At 41.0% G+C, this 14,042-nt stretch overlaps 1 protein-coding gene across 14 annotated transcripts in view; it reads right to left on the bottom strand.

Moving 5' to 3' along the window:
• MACF1 (microtubule actin crosslinking factor 1) overlaps positions 1-14,042 on the bottom strand; it is a 341,652-nt gene that overhangs the window by 138,974 nt on the left and 188,636 nt on the right. For all 14 annotated transcript variants that reach the window (XM_060019755.1, XM_060019769.1, XM_060019756.1 and 11 more), the window contains 7 exons: positions 8,486-8,664; positions 7,046-7,184; positions 6,188-6,381; positions 4,795-4,957; positions 3,899-3,982; positions 932-1,039; positions 648-746 (listed from right to left, as the gene is read on the bottom strand). In XM_060019755.1, coding sequence (XP_059875738.1) covers positions 648-746; positions 932-1,039; positions 3,899-3,982; positions 4,795-4,957; positions 6,188-6,381; positions 7,046-7,184; positions 8,486-8,664 — 966 coding nt within the window. The remainder of the gene's footprint in view (positions 1-647; positions 747-931; positions 1,040-3,898; positions 3,983-4,794; positions 4,958-6,187; positions 6,382-7,045; positions 7,185-8,485; positions 8,665-14,042) is intronic.

The following is a 14,042-nucleotide window of genomic DNA, read 5'->3' as shown; positions in this document are numbered from 1 at the left end:
AAAGATACTTGCAAGTGGGAGTGTCAGACACAAGACAGTCTGTCCTCATTATTCACTAGAAGGCTGTGATGTGCCTTACGGAGAAAATGCGTTTAATAAGCTTTGTTCAGGTGTGAGTTATATTGCTCTCGGCCATGAGTTCAATGTTAGTGAATCAATAAGATATATTTTAACATGTGTTTTTAAACAAAAACACACATAAAACCAGGTTGTGCATTATCCATTGACAAAAATGTTGTGATGTGACCAGAAGCTGGCAGTAACCTAATCCTGTGTTCCCCTGGATGCATGAATTCAGAATTTGCTGGTACAAGGGAGATCAGCTCGGTGCTTTGTGACCACCTAGAGGGGTGGGATAGGGAGGGTGGGAGGGAGACGCAAGAGGGAGGGGATACGGGGATATATGTATAGCTGATTCACTTTGTTATAAAGCAGAAACTAACACAACACTGTAAATCAATTATACTCCAATAAAGATGTTAAAAAAAAAAGAATTTGCTGGTGCAGTGTGTACAGTGCCTTCATAGAACATGACTACTGTGAACAATGGACATCGGCTGGCTGTGTGTGCATTTTAAATCTTGACAGATGAGGTTCAAGATTTTTCATTCTACTTTCAAGATGATTTAGGACCCAGTTGCCCTCACCTCCTCCTCCTCCAGCCGCCGGAGTGCATCACTGATGTATTTCACGTGCTGAGTTGTTAAGGTCACCAATGCTGTGTAGCGAGTCCTTAAGTCCATGAACTACGGTTCCAAAAAAAAAACAATTTAGATAAGTTATCTGCCAGAAAAGTCAATTTAAATAGTTGACAATAAGAGGAAGTTTTCATGAAGTCACACGCTCGACAGTAATCAAACTGTAAGGCCTCGATGAGCGAATCTTTCCTTGAGGGAAGACAGCGGCACACGTCCTTGCCCCACCCTTTCACCTCTTGCGTGATGGCATCTGAAGAGGAAGGCATGCGACGGCGCTTGCCCGGGGATTTCTGCTGTGATTCCACAAAGGCCTTGTATGTCATCAGTTGCAATTCATAGTCCTGGGGGAAGAAGACATTGAACTACGTTTACACAGGGCTTAGAGCTCACACTGTCATGCAGTAGCATCACAGCATTTCAATGGTGAAAGGCATTTTGACGATCCTTTAGAATAGAGGTTAGCAAACTTTTCCTGAAAGTTGTACTATCTCAGTCGTGGCTACTCACCTCTGCCACTGCAAGTGAAAGCAGCCATAGAAAGTAAGTAAATGAAAGAGCATGGCTGTATTATGATAAAACATGACTTAGAGACACTGAAAGCTGAAGTTCGTATAATTTTCGTATGTCGTGAGGTATTATTCTTCTGATTTTTTATAGGCATTTCTCATGGGCCATATAAAATAGGTGTGCAGGCTGGATTTAGCCTGTGGGCCACATTAGGCTGCTCCTGAATTTGCAGTTTGTTGTGTGCTGACCCCATCCTTTCATCTCACACATGGGGCAACTGAGGCCAGGAGACAGGAAGTGAGCTTCCCTAATTAACTCAGTGGGTGAGCAACACAGTCAGGACTGGAATCTGTCTTCCGTCCCTAAACCAACACTCTTCTCATGTCACCATGCTATCTTGTCACTTCCTCTGCAATCCTGAGAGTGCTGCCTTGGTCCAGGCCCTCTTCAGAGCTCACATGACAGTGCAATAGCCTCTTGAGAGTCTCCTGCTTAGAGTCTCACCTCCAATTTATTTTCTGTCCTGCTAGTAGCATAACTTTTCTAAGTCAAAAAGGTGACCACTTCGTTCCTCTGTTTGAAAGTTCTCAGTGACCTAGAGAAGATCTTCTCAAATATCAACATTCACCTGGGGATCCTGTTAAAATGCAGATCCTGATTCAGCAGGCTGAAGATTCTGCATTTCTGACTAGTTATCAGGTGATGTCGATGCTCTTGGTTCACAGACCATGTTTTGAGGAGCAAGAACAGACTGGGATTGACATATATACACTAATTTGTATAAAACGGATAACTAATAAGAACCTGCTGTTTAAAAATAATAATAAAATGAAATTCAAAAAAAAAAGAAATCCAAAAAATAAAATGTTATTCAGATTATTTATCTTAACTTCTTACTATTTTACTTCTTGGCTGACTCCTCTATGTTCTTGGAATAAAATCCAAATGTCTGTGAGCCCCAGCCAGCCCTCAGTCTACATGTTCAGCTTTATCTGATGCCACTCTTCTTGCTCAGGCTGCCCAGGCCATAACCTGTCAGTTTTGAGAACCCGTTAAGCTCTTTCTTATTAAAAAAAAAAAAAAAAAGACAAAGGAACTGAACAAGGCCTTTCAAAGGTTGGCCCCAATCTCCCCGCTCATTTTCCACAATCACTGTTTCTCATGTAAAGTACACCTTCTAGCTATACCAGAATTGCTAGAATTTGCTATTTCCTCATATAATCATTGGATTTTATTCCTCCATGCCTTTGATTATGCAGTTCCTTTTGCCTAGAATGTCTTGCTTTCTATTGTCGACTTTGAAAATTCTAGGCAGGAGGAAAATACTGAATGAGTTCCATAAGCAGTCTATTAAAAAAAAATAGTAACAATAAAATATTAATAAAAACACGTGCTACCATTTACTGAATGTATTTTAAGTTTGAGGCATTGTCCTATGTATAAATTATCCCATTTAATCTTTGCAAACACTTTGCAATCACAAGTGAGGTAGTTACTGTTCACATTTTGTAGATATAGCAACAGAAACTCAGAGGGGCTAAGTGTTTGCTCAAAGTCTTAAGCCTAGAAAATGGTGAAGCTAGGATGTGAACTCAATTCTTTGTGACACCAAGTCTCCTGTTATTAACTGAAGAAATGTATTCATTTAAAAAACTATTCGTTGAGCACCGACTATGTGCTTGTCAGAAAAAACCTTGCTCCCCTTGAACTTACATTCTCGTGGGAAGGCACATGTTAAACAAATAAATATATGAGAATCTCAGGTCATTTTTTTTAAAAGACCTTATCAGAGAAATAGGAAGTGGGGAGCCAGATCTTGTATAGCCTCATAAACCACAAAAGGATTTAAAATTTTAGTACAAGTATGATATGAAGCCATGAGACAGTTCTGAGCAGAAGAGTGACAGGATCTAATCTATACATGTTTCAGCTATGGTAAGGTACACATTTCCCTTACATTTTAGTATCTCGAAAATTTGCAATATGTCTTACTTGACATGTGCATAATTGGTGGAGTTTCTCCCTTTTTGGTAGTGCATAAAATAATGTGGCTTATAATCGATGGTGCCTGAGGTTCTGTGATGTGTGGTATGTTCCTAAAAAGTGAGTCTGGCTACTGTGTGGGAAAATAGCTTGCGAGGGCAGGAGCAGAAGCAAGAGAGCAGCGCAAAGTACTGGAGCAGGCTATGGAAGATTCTTCACTTAGATGTGAACCAGGAAAATGGGGGAGGGAGGGGCAGTGACGGGTAGTCAGATCCGGGACATACTGGAAGATGAAGCAACTTGTTCCCAGACTGTTGTTAAACATAAAGTTTAAGGTAAAGAGAAGAGTTAAGGATGACTCTTGGGGTTTTTTTTGCCTCAGCAACTAGGAAAATGGTGACACTATTTCCCGAGATATGCAAGATAGTGAGAAGCATATTTGAGAAGAAAACCCAAACATTCTGTTTTTCACATGGTAAGTTTAAGAGGCCTGTGGGTCATCCAAATGGAGACTCCTCAAATCTCAGCTGATGTCTGGTACCTCTCTGAGCATCCCCAAATATGTGGCCATGAGAAGCACACATCTGCATTAACCTAAGGATGGAGCAGAAGAGCTCTGCTTACTTGTCCAAAACCAAAACCTATAGTGACATGCAGATCTTCCTAAGCTGGAGACGATTTACGTTCCTTCTGGGATATGGTAGCATTACCTTTACAATAGTGGAGTATTGCTGGGAAAATTTTTGACACTGGTCCAGTTTTGTCTGATTTCTCTCGATTTCTGCAAACAGCTCCTGGGAACCAAAATATCACAACCTTATCATTGTCATTATCATCACTGAAACAGCTGAGCATTTACCATGTTCAAAACTTAGCTGCGTCAGAATCACCTAGAACACTGGATAAAGCATAGATTGCTGGGTTCCACCTCCAGAGTTTCTGATTCGATAGATTTGGGTTCGGGTGTGAGAACTCGCATGTCTAACACGTTCCCAAGTGATGCTGATGCTGCTACTCTGGTTGTCCACACTTTGAAAACCATCGTTCTAAGTATTTTACATGTATCATTTCATCTAATCCTAACTACAAAAACCTCAGGAGGGCAGTTGAACAAATAATGGACTATGTCTGTTTTATTGTTAAGGAAAGTAGAATACTAAGAGACTAAGTAATTTGCTCAAGTTCTCATAATGAGTGAGGGAGCCAAAAAAAACCCCCAAAAAACCCAAAATACCAACAAATAAAAACTGCTTTGAATGAAATAATTTTCTTCCACTCATAGCTTTCCCTGGGTTTTCATTCCCCTATATTCTAATCCTAGCAAAACAAAATGTAATATCAAGAAACGAAATAAAGCAAGATAATTCTACTCTGCCCATCTAGTGCTTTCAATATATACTCACAGAAACTCAGGACTGGAAGGGGCCTTACAGGTTACCTGGCCTAAATGCAAAACCAGTACCTAGAGCCCATCCTGCTTAAACCCTTTTCAGAAGGAGCTCAGAATGTCTCAACATTGGAGGGAAGCTAACTGCTAGCATATCATCTTCTTCATGATGAGCTAGCTTCCCCCGTGCAACTTCCACTCGGCTACGGCCACACCCACCGTCTGCTGGCTGAGCTGCTCGGATAGCACTCTGCTGTCCTCAGCCTGGCCTGGCTTCATCATTTCCTGCTGGGCAGTGGTTTCCTCAATCCATTTGATGAGAGTTCCATGGCAGGCTCGGTAATCTCCCAGAACTTCCTGGATACTTTCTAGCTCAGATTGGCTGCAGAAGCAAAGGGAAACTGCTATCAGTTATCTTGGTATAAATACAATTAAGTAAATGAGGCAATTCCCTCCAAGCCCAGTTGGGCTTAACCACAGAGGATACATCTTTATTTTGAGGAAAGAGCAATGCAGCACTGAGTGGGAGCTATGCATTTACCCACTACGCTATGGGGTGAAAAGTGAATAGAAGCCAGTCGTGCCCTGCTAGGCCTGGAATCGGCTTTGGGGCCTGGCATCCCATGATAATCCTTGTCAAATTTTTCACCTATGTTGCCAAGGATTACCAGGTTGCCAATAAGGTAGTACTGCCTGTACACTTTTGTCTCCTGAAGACAGAGTACCTGTCAGAGTACTCCAGCTATGATTTATGAATCACTGTAGTTTCTTGGGGAGAAAAGTAGGGGTGGAGTGGGTAAAAAATAGTAGTAATTAACTGTTAATTACAGTAACAGCTTCCTATACCACTATTGTTAGTCTAACTAGCCTTGGGATAGTAATTCAATTATAGAGAATCAGTCCAAGCTTATCAGAGTCTCTATAACCCCACTTCCTATATATTTTCCTAACTAGCCTAGCCTCAGATAGGTAGTTTCCTATCTTTGCTACTCAAATCAGTCATCAAAAGCAGGACTTCAAATAACAGATAAAAACCACTAAATCAGCAAATGAAAAGGAAGCAAGAAATTCTACAAAGCTCCACTACGAATAATAACTCATATTAAGATTCAAAGCTAGGGACTTCCCCGGCATGGCAGTGGTTGAGACTCTGCACTTCCACTGTAAGGGGGCACAGGTTCAATCCCTGGTCGGGGAACTAAGATCCCGCATGATGTGCAGCACGGCCAAAAAAAAAAAATTCAAAGCTAGTAAAACAAGAGCTAGAACTCAGGTTTTGTCCTTGAGAAAAGATCATTAAGTCACCTTTCCAGTCTATATTCTAAGACACCACTGTCATCATGGCTTAAATGGGTTAAGACCAGGGACACAGGAGAAGCACTGCTAATAGGACCATCACACTGTGCCCCAAAAGCAAGCCTCAGGACTGCTTTGGGGTTGGTGGTCCCAACCTCCTGGCACGTACGTTGTCTAGAAGGTATACTGTCACTTAATTTCTACCCCTCCCTATCAATTCCTGCCTTTAAACAAGCATACACAGAAATAACTCTATTTTTGTTTAAAACCTGGCTCCTGAACCCTAAGAGAAGAAAAGGGTGGGGCGGCCACTTACCGGGTGTCGAGCTGGGCAATGACCCGGTGCCAACGCTCCTGCAGCTGGGAGCCCTTCTCCTGATAGCGTTCCAAATCCAGGTTTCGCTCTGGGGTCAGACGACTCAGCTGCTCTGCCACCACCTTGGCGTTCGCAATTTCCTCATCCAGGACTGAAAACACTGAATTCTTGTCCTTCGCATCACTGAGCCAGTGCTATAAAAACACAAGCACAGCAACAGGTTAAATATATTCCACGCTAAAAAAGGACTCAGACTAAGGTAAAAAACAAGGACGTTGTCTACAGCCAGCTCCATATTACATCTGTGGTTCGGAACCTAGACTCTATACTGTTTGTGCCAGAAATGCCTCCACAGTCCTCATGCAAACTGCTCAGTCAGTAGAGTACAGAAAATGTGCAAAGAACTTGTGTCTGAAACCTGGCTCTACCGCTTATAAGCTATGAAACCATGATAAGTCACTTAGCCAATCTGAATCTTGGTATTCTATATGTAAATAGAGATAAAAATCCCTCCTCTATCTACCTCACAGAGTTGCTTGTGAGAATCAAAGGAGATAACAGCTAAGTGATTTACAAACTTATAGCACAACCACTGATTATATCCAATTAAACTATGACTTTACTGGGGAGAAATAGGAAGAAATAAATAGAGAAGCATAGTCCTTTATCTCCCCTTTCTAGCTAGACATATTTCTCAATCCTTTCTTCTTTGGACCCACATCAAAAGATATTAAGTATGATATTCTGCCTAATTCAAATGCAAACTTACATCAGTGTCATGCCATCCAAAACTGCATTTCTCTGCTAACCCCAAGCTATGGATACGTTAAGTCAACCTAAGAACTGAGAACAACCAACCTGTAACGTAGACCGATGGGACTCCAGAGCTGAGAGATCTGCTGGTACTGCTTCTTCTTGACTCAGCTTGATTTCATAACCTTTGACTAAGAGTTCAGCATCCTGGATGCTACGCACTATAACACTGATTGTCTTTAGTCTGTGAGGATAAAATCACTTCCATTAATACATACATTTTAAAAGCTGAGCTACAGACCTGGAGCACTACAGAGAGATTCACCAAACGTAACTGTCAAAATCAACTTCGCAGGCTTCCCTGGTGGCACAGTGGTTAAGAATCCGCCTGCCAATGCAGGGGACACGGGTTCGAGCCCTGGTCCGGGAAGATCCCACATGCCGTGGAACAACTAAGCCCGTGCGCCACAACTACTGAGCCTACGCTCTAGAGCCCACGAGCCACAACTACTGAAGCCCACGCCTAGAGCCCGTGCTCCACAAGAAGAGAAGCCACCGCAGTGAGAAGCCGGCGCTCCACAATGAAGAGCAGCCCCTGCTGGCCGCAACTAGAGAACGCCCGTGTGCAGCAACGAAGACCCAATGCAGCACAAAATAAATAAATAAATAAATTTATTTTAAAAAAAGATCAACTTTGCCATTACTAAATAATGACAGGGTTTCATAAAAACAAGAAAGCATGGTGTAGTGCCGCCAATTTAAGCCAATTAAAAATGAAGTTCTGGGGCTTCCTTGGTGGCGCACTGGTTGAGAGTCCACCTGCCGATGCAGGGGACATGGGTTCGTGCCCCGGTCTGGGAAGATCCCACATGCCGCGGAGCGGCTGGACCCGTAAGCCATAGCCGCTGAGCCTGTGCTCCGCAACGGGAGAGGCCACAGCAGTGAGAGGCCCGCGTACCACACACACACACACACACACACACACACACAAATGAAGTTCTGGGTGGCACTGGGACACGGACACACACACACACACACACACAAATGAAGTTCTGGGTGGCACTGGGACGGACACACACACACACACACGCACGCACGGTGGTCTCATGGGAAAAAAGGCATGAGGCCAGAAATCCACTCAATATCATGAAGACTCTAAGATCTTGCTTCTCAAGGTCATGGGTAGGAATGGGTGGGTAGAGGAAAGACCCTCAAAGCCTAGTATTTAGTTTAGATGAAAATTTTTCTTTCTTTAGCGTCCCTTTTTCTTTTTCAAAAGAGGTATCTAATCAATCAGAAACGTGGTTCAAAATAGTCCTAAAACTGTAAATCAACTCCCCTTCTGTATTCCTGGCATTTGTTCATTGCAGACCAAATGAACCCACTCCCTGTTATTTGAAACTAAAGCCAAGGTCTCTTTTTATGGGTACAAGCTCTTTTTATGGGTGCACTCTCCCTGAACTGTTCATGAAACATTCCAGGCACTTTTTTTTTCATCTGAATCGAAAATATTGCCCTCTGGACCCGAATTCTCAGCTCACTCACTTGTTCAAATAGACAGTGGAGAGACCATACACATGCTCCATTTTCTCCACCAGCAGACTGAGTTCTGAGCGCAGAGTTGGGACACTCGAACCAGATGGGGACTGATGGAGAAAGCTGCTGCATTTCATGGAAACAGCATCCAAGTCTGACCTCAGTAGCTGCAAATCCTCCTGGGCGTGCTGTCAGGAACAAGACACACAACAAACACAGAGAAAGAATTGAACAAAGAAGTTAAAAAGAAGTCCTTGTTCATAATAGCAAAATATTGGAAACAAACCAAATGCCATATATAGGAGAATGATGGAATCAACTAGGAAACAGCAATGCAGGGGGAGCTGGGGAAAGAATACAGACAAGTAACTTCTGAACACAGAATTGACTATAGACATACCTTCAGGATAAACACAAAAAGAATTACATTAAACTCTAGTTAGTAGGTTTGCTTTTTGTAATACTATGAGTTAGCAGTTCTGAAACCATTATCTGTACATGTTAGAATTGAGCAATAAATAAATTTACTGTGGATAATGTGAAGGAGGTTTTTTATTCTTGGGGGAGTTACATATTTGGAAAAAGGAAAGAACAGAATAAGCCCTGAGGTACTGGTTTGGAACTGGATGGAAACAGATATATGAATTTGTGATCACTTGTACGCTCTATCTGCTAAGCAGGCCTAGAAGTGGACACGCCAATAAAAATAAGCACACTCAGCACCTGATCTTGGTTTCTAAATAAAGGAACCTAAAGGAAGCAAAATTCCTAGGAGAGACGCTGATTCTAGGGTTGGGGTTGGTAAAGGCAAGAGGAACCCAGAATATCCTGTTTTATTGAGAAATAAGAAAGCACTCAAAGAATGATGAGGCATGTTAAAATCACGTAGGGGCTTCCCTGGTGGCGCAGTGGTTGAGAATCTGCCTGCTAATGCAGGGGATACAGGTTCGAGTCCTGGTCTGGGAGGATCCCACATGCCACTGAGCAACTAGGCCCACGAGCCACAACTACTGAGACTGCGCGTCTGGAGCCTGTGCTCCACAACAAGAGAGGCAGCGATAGTCAGAGGCCCACGCACCGCGATGATGAGTGGTCCCCGCTTGCCACAACTAGAGAAAGCCCTCGCACAGAAACAAAGACCCAACATAGCAAAAATAAATGAATAAATTACTAAAACTCCTACCCCCAACATCTTAAAAAAAAAAAAAAATGACATAGGACCCAGCTTGAAGGGGCTCCCAATGGTTAAATTTGGGAAATTTTGAACATCAAAATAAAGACAGTAGCAAATTATTATACAAACCACTGAACTAAAATAAGAATCCATAAGTTCATACTGACATAACAAAGGAAGAAAGGAGGGAACGGGGGAGGCAAGCGCTTCGCTTTTGATAGAATGGAAAATTTTAAATGTAAAAGGAATGACAGAATTAGAAAATCACCTTTTGGCAAAAGTCATACTAATAATTAATTTGGTCAGAAAACTACCAGAACTAATCAATGAATTTGTTAAGGTTGCAGGATACAAAATTAATGCACAGAAATCTCTTGGATTCCTATACACTAAAAATGAAAAATCAGAAAGAGAAATTAAGGAAACAATTCCATTCACCCTCGCAACAAAAAGAATAAAATACCTAGGAATAAACCTACCTAAGGAGGCAAAAGATCTGTACTCAGAAAACTATAAAACACTGATGAAGGAAATCAAAGATGACATAAACAGATGGAGAAATATACCATGTTCTTGGATTGGAAGAATCAACATTGTGAAAATGACTATACCACCCAAAGCAATCTACAGAGTCAATGCAATCCCTATCAAACTACCAATGGCATTCTTCACAGAATTAGAACAAAAAATTTTACAATTCATATGGAAACACAAAAGACCCTGAACAGCCAAAAAAATCTTGAGAAAGAAAAACGGAGCTGGAGGAATCAGGCTCCCTGACTTCAAACTATACAACAAAGCTACAGTAATCAAGACAGTATGGTACTGGCACAAAAACATATAGATCAATGGTACAGGATAGAAAGCCCAGAGATAAACCCACACATATATGGTCACCTAATTTACAATAAAGGAGGCAAGAACATACAATGGAGAAAAGACAGCCTCTTTATTAAGTGCTGCTGGGGAAAGTGGACAGCTACATGTAAAAGAATGAAATTAGAACACTACCCAACACCATACACAAAAATAAACTCCAAATGGATTAAAGAATAAATGTAAGACCAGACACTATAAAACTCTTAGAGGAAAACATAGGAAAAACACTCTTTGAAACAAACCACAGCAAGATCTTTTCTGATCCACCTCCTAGAGAAATGGAAATAAAAACAAAAATAAACAAATGGGACCTAATAAAACTTAAAAGCTTTTGCACAGCAAAGGAAACCATAAACAAGACAAAAAGACAATCCTCAGAATGGGAGAAAATATTTGCAAATGAAACAACAGACAAAGGATTAATCTCCAAAATATACAAACAGCTCATGGAGCTCAGTATCAAAAAAACAAACAATTCAATTAAAAAATGGGTGGAAGACCTAAATAGACATTTCACCAAAGAAGACGTCCAGATGACCAGGAGGCACATGAAAAGATGCTCAACATCACTAATTATGAGAGAAATGCAAATCAAAACTACAATTGAGGTTATCACCTCACACCAGTCAGAATGGCCATTATCAAAAAATCTAGAAACAATAAATGCTGGAAAGCGTGTGGTGAAAAGGGAAGCCTCCTGCACTGTTGGTGGGAATGTAAACTGATACAACCACTATGGAGAACAGTACGGAGGTTCCTTTAAAAACTAAAAATAGAACTAATATATGGCCCAGCGATCCCACACAGGCATATACCCTGAGAAACCATAATTCAAAAAGAGACATTGTGGGCTTCCCTGGTGGTGCAGTGTTGAGGGTCTGCCTGCCAATGCAGGGGACATGGGTTCGAGCCCTGGTCTGGGAAGATCCCGCATGCCATGGAGCAGCCGGGCCTGTGAGCCACAACTACTGAGCCTGCACATCTGGAGCCTGTGCTCTGCAGCAAGAGAGGCCATGATAGTGAGAGGCCCACACACCGCGATGAAGAGTGGCCTCCGCTTGCCACAACTAGAGAAAGCCCTCACACAGAAACGGGGACCCAATACAACCAAAAATAAATTAATTAATTAATTTAAAGAAAAAGAGACATTGTACCACATTGTACCACAACGTTTATTGCAGCACTATTTACGATAGCCAGGACGTGGAAACCACCTAAATGTCCATCTGACAAATGAATGGATAAAGATGTGGCACATATACACAATGGAATATTACTCAGCCATAAAAAGAAACGAAATTGAGTTATTTGTAGAGAGGTGGATGGACCTAGAGTCTGTCATACAGAGCGAAGTAAGTCAGAAAGAGAAAAACAAATGCCATATGCTAACACATATATATGGAATCTAAAAAAAAAAAAAAAAACCTAGTAGCAGGGCAGGATGATCCTGCTAGCAGGGCAGGAATAAAGACAGAGACATAGAGAATGGACTTGAGGACACGGCGGGAGAGGGGGAAGCTGCGGCGAAGTGAGAGTAGTATCTAGTATGGACATATATACACTACCAAATGTAAAATAGTTAGCTACTGGGAAGAAGCAGCATAGGACAGGGAGATCAGCTCGGTGCTTTCAATGACCTAGAGGGGTGGGATAGAGAGGGAGGGAGGGAGGCTCAAGACGGAGGGGATATGGGGATGTATGTATGCATATGGCTGATTCACTTTGTTGTACAACAGAAACTAACACAGTATTGTGAAGCAATTATACTCCAATAAAGATTTAAAAAAATCAGAAAAAAAAAAAGAATCAACAATAGATACTGTAACAGTTTGGTGAAAGTTTGATGTAAAACAGGATGTTTACATAGTCTCAAAGTATCTCCTCACAAGATACTTAGTAATCACAATGAGGAAAACAGCAACAAGTGATAAAAGCTATCACCAGTAATGGGACAAATCCACATCACATGCCTCCTGACAGGATGCACCAAGGACATACTATCACTTCTATGGTATTCCTGCCAAAAATGTGTAACCTGTATTTAATCTTGAACAAGCCTTAGATAAACACAAATAGGGGGACATTCTATAAAATAAATGGGCTGCACTCTGCAAAAATATTAAGGTCATGATAGATGATGAAAAATCAAGAAATTGTTTCAGGTTAAGAAATCTAAAGAGACGCAGCAACTAAATGCAATGTGGGATACTGCACTGAATCCTACACCAAAATATTCTTTTTTGGGGGGGGGAATCAGGGGAGTGGGGGTACTACTCAAAAAGCCATTTATTAGGTCAACTGAAGAAATTTCAATTAAGGTCTTGGATAACAGTATTATACCAATATTCACTTCCTGATTTTAATCACTGTCCCATGGTTATGTGAGACTATCCTTGTTTTTGGAAATGCACATTGAACTATACAGGGGTAAAGGAGCATCATGTCTGAAACTTACTCTCAAAAAAAAAAAGATTATTATCAATATTATGTATACATATGTAGAAAAAATGATAAAGCAAATGTAGAAAAATGTTAACATTTATGGAATCTAGGTGACGGTTATATGAGAATAAAAACTTTTCTCTATATCTGAATCTATTCCAAAATAATTTTTTTTAAAAAAAGGTCCTTTAGAAGAGCTCAATATTAACCTCTATTTCTTTGACTGACCTATTTTGCATGACTACAGAAGAGTAAAAACACTTTAATATGAGAATTGCAGGTACATATGACATGCCTCACACAGACATATTAGATCCTTCTTGACCAAAAGAAATTATACTGGGCTCACATCCTCTTCTTCAGGCTTAGGAATTACTGAGAAATTTCTCAAGTTGAGAAAACTCACTCCTCATTAGGCACTGCTTTCCATTTCCTTTAACCTCCCAGATCAAATCTAACATTCTTCATAGAGCTCCCTCATCACACCCCAAGTAGAAATGTTCCAGTAACACTCCACATTCCTACAGCAATGTTTGCTTGGCAATCTGGAAGTACACTAGGTACTATCCTATGACATCTCTTATACTTGAAGTCTCTAACTATAACTTTAACCTTTTCTTCTTTACACTAGGAGCCAAAAGCAAGGGGCTTTGGCTTACTTTCTTTGCATGCCCATGAGAACTTAATAAAGCAATTAATATTTGCTTCTTTTATGTCAAGAATACAACCCCATATTTTTACAGCATTCTACTTTTCCAGGAAGCTCATGATATGTACCATATCACTTAATTTTCAAAACAACTTGTGTGACTCATATATTACTATCTCCATTTTATAAGAAAGGAAACTAAGGAAGAGAATTTGCTCAGTCACAGAGAAGTGTGTACCAGAGCCATAGTAGAATCTGAGTCTTTCCTTACTATTTTTGGAGTCATGTGACTGACAGTAACCGTGTCACAGAATATAATACACATCAATACATATAAGGGAGAGAGCAGAGAGCAGCATCTCTACTAAGTAGTCTTAAAATATGTAGTCCAAAAGCAGCGCTGAGAACAATTTGCCAGTGTC

Source organism: Delphinus delphis, chromosome 1, assembly GCF_949987515.2.
Source record: "Delphinus delphis chromosome 1, mDelDel1.2, whole genome shotgun sequence".
Classification (NCBI taxonomy): Eukaryota; Metazoa; Chordata; class Mammalia; order Artiodactyla; family Delphinidae; genus Delphinus; species Delphinus delphis.
Note: the sequence above shows the minus strand (reverse complement) of the source record. Positions and strands in the feature narration are given on the sequence as shown.